The sequence below is a fragment of the Aspergillus homomorphus genome, assembly GCF_003184865.1.
Source record: "Aspergillus homomorphus CBS 101889 unplaced genomic scaffold BO97scaffold_55, whole genome shotgun sequence".
In the NCBI taxonomy this organism is placed as follows: Eukaryota; Fungi; Ascomycota; class Eurotiomycetes; order Eurotiales; family Aspergillaceae; genus Aspergillus; species Aspergillus homomorphus.
The window spans coordinates 42786-48555 of NW_020291941.1; the positions used below are offsets into that span (position 1 = coordinate 42786).

Below are 5770 nucleotides of genomic sequence, written 5' to 3' on the forward strand. Positions count from 1 at the left end.
GATCGTCTTGACAGGTAATTCGAAGTTCATTTCACTGGCTTACTACAGCGGGTACCCCGAGTCAGGACATTGGGCATAATAACAAAAACTAAATGACTTGGTTTTCTGAATCTCTTGTTCGGGTAACGGAGTTCATGGTCGTCGAAGACCGACGATCTCATCTCAAGCAAATGCGGGGTATGTTTTTGATTGTTTCTGAAAGAGCCGACCGTAGACAGATCCTAGTCCGAAGACTGTTCTCAACGTAAAAGACGAATCTAATTACTTTATGAATGTGGGAAGACCAATGATGTAAGGTCAGGTACTTGGATTATGGGCTTTTGGCCATTCGCATAAGTACTGCTCGGTTCTTTTTCTCTATGGGAGAAGCTGACCAGAAGTCCAGTTGAGCTATGATGGATTTTCTTATTGGAAAATTGGCGCCATCATCTTTGTCATTGGCAAGATAGACATCTGAACCTTAATTCCCCGCCGTCTGGTTCACTTCTTCCATGAGCTCAAATTGAATCGGGGTGTCAGACATCATGATAAATTAGGGTCGCTGTACAGTAGAATGCAAGAAGTGGGCTGGCCTTTGGTCTAAAAATAGCTAGTATGAAAGTAAGTGGCTAGGCAGAAAGACAGATGGTCATCCTACTTATGGCTCCCACCACAACGCGTTAGCGTGAGTCGGAGACTGGACCTTGTATAACAGGTCTCGGCGATCGCAAAGGTCCTCCAAGAGAACGCATGGCGGATGTAAGAGACGGTTATACATCAGTCTGACGGCTGTCGTATTGTAACCATCATTACCGCCTACTTTCCCATGATCTCAACTTTCACATGGTTGGGACGGTGAGATATCCGGATCGAATTGATAATTTTATTTACAGTACCAATGGCCGCGGGTAAGGTCTATGCAAGACGAAATACCCTGTTACATACCCATTCAGCGTGCTAGTTGATGTATAATTACCTCCAGATACAAGACCTACGCATTGACCTTTACGTAGGGTTCCAGCCAAATCTGAAATTCACGTCGACCAAACGGCCAGCAGAGAATCGCTAAGACTGTCAGACATCTTTTGAGAACGCGTGAGACGAATTGACAGCCCAGTTCGAGGAAGGCAAGACTAGTCTTGTGTATACATACATCAGTTGTCGGGGCAGTAGATGACAAGCAAATTACTTCGTGTTATGATACCATGCAGGCCAGATGCCAGAATTACTACATCGCCTGAGTCTGATTGAGACTCTGGTCAGTCTGTTTTCCTGGCCCTGGATAAGCACATTCGCTCACTTCTCTAGCGTTGCCGGATAATAGGCGGCCTGAAACAAAAAGTGCAAGTGCCTCTTGTACTCCTTTTCGATACGGCTTACTTATTAATCTTCTGATCAGCAAAGGAGTGATTAGAATCGCAGACGTAAACCCACATACATTCATCAATCCTGCGGATGAAACACCTCATGATGCTCTCCTTGAGGATTCCCATCTCGTGATCAACCAATTCATCAGCTTCCAGATTGACACATAGTTCCACCAGGTGTCTGCACAAGTCGTGGAGTAGTTCTTTATCTGGAACGTCTTGGAAGGCAAACCAGCACTCGTTCAGTGCGTTCCAAAAGTCCAACACCCGCAAGCCATCGGGTACAGCCCCTTCATCATCATCTCGTTGTCGGGTGGAAGCAAGATCAGCAAGATCAGAGTAGTATGAGTTATGGATTCTTCGGAGTTTCGAGGCAACCATGATCTTTTTCAGGAGATCTGCGGCGTCGTAGAATTCCCCGATATCAATAAGCCGATGAACCTCTTCACTGGCCTCACGTAACCAATAGTAGAGATTCGATGTTTGAGCGCACTCTGCGGTGCCCGTAACTTGAACTTCTTGAGTCTTCCTTTGCAGTTAGATCGGGACTTCGTTCTTGCAACAGGCTATCGCAGACGTAAACTCACCGGCTTGTTCATCCTGACCTGAGGGGCTCCCGTATTCTGGGGTTATTAAAATCTTCAGAGAAGAATATGGGAGGAGAGGAATTATTTCGTTGAAGATGATTAACTTCCTGGGTGGATGAGAAGCTAGACCATGAGTTCTCTGCTTTAGCCGGGGAGGGGATCATTGCCGCTGGCCAGACAGCAATGGATTAGCCATCAACTAGGCACTAAAGGAGCGCAATGGTCACAGTGACAGAATACACAGTAGTATGCTTTGCTCGCCCGTGGCTGGCAAATCAAATTGGCATGCAACGCTTTCGACACGGATACGTTTCTTTGTGGCCTGGTTGCAACCTGTCGAGAACAGGCATTGGGCGCGGAAACTCTGGAGAGCTACGGGAGGTCTGAGATCTATTGCAGTGCCTTTCCATCCTCTGGTATGTCTTGAACGCCGGGCTACATGTGCTTGCTGACACGCATGGCGAGCGTAACTATCATATAATCAATCTCTCAAAGTTAGATTAACATGCTGCACTTTCTAGTGCTTCGTCCAGGTTAATAGTGGATACAGAAGTTCGGGACTGTTGAGGTGGGTGTCGTGGTTCGTTCCATCTCGCCGGAAGCCTGGGTCCTTGATCACCCTGTTCCAGGTCGTCTCTCGTCCAACACAAATTTTCAACCCAAGATATGACATATCCTCCTTCATTCCTTTTCAGAACGCGACGAAGATGGTAGAGTTCCGTTCCCTGGAAGATTTCTTGTTCAACGATCTCCCAGTGATTGATGACAGGTGTTCGAAGAGAATAAAGTGTCTCTGAAGCCTGCTGCGTCCGTTGACTTTGCTCGGTAAGGGTAACGGATGAAGGGGAGGAATGAAGAAAAGAAGGCCTGGAGTAAGGAAGACTCAGTTATCTTGATTTTCAGGGCATTCTCAGCTTGGAACCCACGTTGATGTCTTGATATTCTCAGCGGTGAAAGAAGCGATTTCTCTCCCGAAAGGCGACCGTATGGATTCAATAGACTCCGATCTATCGTCTTCATCCCCTTCTGCCTTACAACAGAATGCTAAGGCGAAACTGTGCCATAGTTGCGAACATCTCTGTCTGAGCTGCATAATCACGAAGTGGAGAATAGTTCTGGGAATCAGGACAAGGACGAAGGTCAGAGCTTGGGATCTCTATGCTAAGGAGTTTCAGAACCTCTTATAGAGATGTGTTTGAGCATACTACATTGCCATTTCGTCACTAAAAGTTTAGTGATGTGGACCAGACCGCGTGCAAGCCACTCGCAGCTCGGACTTGTGCCTGTTCCCGATCTACATGTCAATCCAAATATCTGTATTTTAGACAAACCGAGCGCAAGTTGAGACCTTAGCTTCGAATCTACCAGGTTCTGGCTTCTCGATGGTTTCTTACCACTGTTATGTGATGTCCGCTCGGGGATGACTTTCACCTATTGCTGCTATGATCCACCTGGTCATAACCCCGCTTTGAAATATACCAAGCAAAAGCATTGGCGAGCAAGGATCTGGCTCGCCTATTCGGGGTGATCAGATACTTTTGCGCGTATCGCAGGTTCAAATATGTCAAGTACACTTGATTGACATCCTATCACATCTGCTTGCACAGTCTAGTTACGTGGCCATCAATCACATCTAATTGAGAATAGCGTCCCGGTATGAAGATTGAAATCCTGGAGATAGTCAAGACGATGGTAAATATCTCACCGTTATTTCAATCTCTAGGCCGTGGATTGCTCACGGACAGATTACACTGGAACCGGATGGACTTCGGCCTCACCACAAGGTCAAAATGCATTGATTAGCCGTTGAGCATTAGGTATGAAGTACAAATGAGCCCCAAACAGAAAATCCGAGAGCCTTGAGCCACGAACATGTGAGTATGGCTCTTTAATATAAACAAAGATCACTAGCCCGGCCTCATCTGCCCACAACCTTCCGGGCAGTCAGAGCCATAAATCGACACGGTGTACAGGGTCCGCCTTAATCTCAATTCCAAGAGTCTTTAAGTAGTTTATCATGTCGAACCGCATTGGACATACTAACGTGCGATTCAGGTAACTGAGATAGGATGTTTTGATGGTCTCTTTGGCAGATTCCCAATCATGAGCATCGAGAAGAGGATCCCCTTTCTTGAGTCGGTTTCCCACCAGTCGAAAAGTACACCCAATTTGTTTGCTGTCTTTCAGAACGCTTTCCAATTCTCTAAGAGAAAGCCAGACTTCGAATTGGACTTTTTCCTCACCCTGCCGTTCCTTGATCATTATCAAAGGGGCTCGACATTTCGAATGGAGGTACAACCGTTCGTATTCCCGGAAATCTTTAACATCACCCTCGAGTGCTACTGGAAACACAGGTTCCCGTGCATCGTATAAGCGAATTCGTGTGTGATAATAGAATGACGAGGCTATGTATTTTTCTGGGTCACTTCGGCATGTCTCCGAGTTCTGCTCGTAAGTTGACCGATACTCTCGGATGTGGTTCGGCCAGGGTATCTTATTTGGATCCATTGAAGCGTACCCCGGTCGCTTGTGGCTGATGAAAGTGTCACACGTTACAAGAACAATGTGTGAAATAACGAGGGTAGAGATTGAGCGAACCTGGAATTCACGCAAGATCGTAGCCTCCCATAGCCTTTAAGCCTGGACACACTTGGCTCTTTATAGTTTAGTTGGCTTTGTACGATTTCTAATTTGAGTTCATGAAATTAATCATTATGGTTGCAAGCCAACATATTCTTTCATCGTGAACAAGTGCTGGACCAATTGCAACATCACTGGCCCAAGTATATGTAGGAAGACCTTTCCTACTCGAGAAAGTTGACGGACAAAGACCAATAACAAAGATCGAACCCCACAGACACCGCAGGTTAGAGACGAAGTCTCACCATAGTTACGGTATCTTAGAAGGCTTCGCGTACGGCACGTACTGGTCACATTTCGCTGTTCCTTGTTCTCACTGCCCATCTTTTGCTGTTACATCCGTCTTCCTACTCGCGCTCCCTTCCCAGCAGTCTTCACTCGTCATACGCTGCCAGTTCTAAGCTTACTGGAAATGGCAACAGAACGATGTAAAGCCAAGCGATCTGTCACAGCAAGGGACTTACTGGAGGAAACAATGGAGAAGTTGAACGAATTGGAGACATTTCTCGAGAATGACCAAAGCGCCGTGCTCACAGGGCTTGACCAAATCCAGGGAGAAACAGATCGGAGAGCTTTCTTCTTATTGACAAAAGAGAGAAATGCAGGTTACAGGGCAACCCTTGGCGACTCATTCAAGCGTCTTCTTGCCATAAGATACCTCGCTATAAGCTACGATATCCTCTGAGGTGGATATCTCGGTGATAACGAGTGCCATCTTATAATATTTTACGTCTGCAATGCATAGGTCTCCATCTTAGCGATCCACAGAAGAAATAGGTTATGATATTCGCCCTTGAGCATTGTCAGGGCTATGGGGAGCCTACATTCTCTTCCTAAGTAATCTGCTTAAGAGATGCATACGTGATTTGAACTATACAGTGCATGAAAAATGCATGGTACGACTAGCTGAAGCACTGGCCTCGTCTTGGTCAATTTTTAATCCCACTTTTGAAGAGAGTAGATTGTTGAATATTTTTAATCATTTACGAGAATATCCTAAGCTGGTCTAGGCTGCTCACGGATGAAAAAAACTTACTATACGAAATCTAAAAGAAATTTCATCTTACCTAGATACCTCAACTATCATTCAAGACAGGAATAAATCTGCCTACATAATTTACAGCTTGGTGGATAGGGGTTAGCGATTTCCTCCCTCCGCTTTCTCCCTCCATTTTCTCCCTCCAATTCCTCCCTCCA

General features: G+C 45.9%; 2 protein-coding genes across 2 annotated transcripts in view; one reads left to right on the forward strand and one right to left on the reverse strand.

Moving 5' to 3' along the window:
* Window positions 1-1275: 1275 nt before the first annotated feature.
* BO97DRAFT_428784 (uncharacterized protein) lies at window positions 1276-1945 on the reverse strand (the record flags this gene model as incomplete). Its single annotated transcript, XM_025697321.1, has 3 exons — window positions 1276-1358; window positions 1418-1871; window positions 1934-1945. 3 exons carry the CDS (start codon window positions 1943-1945, stop codon window positions 1276-1278), a joined length of 549 nt encoding a protein of 182 aa, XP_025547124.1.
* Window positions 1946-5715: 3770 nt separating this feature from the next.
* The window catches only part of BO97DRAFT_229359 (uncharacterized protein), a 1585-nt gene continuing 1530 nt past the window's right edge, over window positions 5716-5770 (forward strand). Inside the window, exon 1 of the mRNA XM_025690707.1 lies at window positions 5716-5753. The gene's annotated coding sequence lies outside the window, so the exon portion shown is untranslated. The remainder of the gene's footprint in view (window positions 5754-5770) is intronic.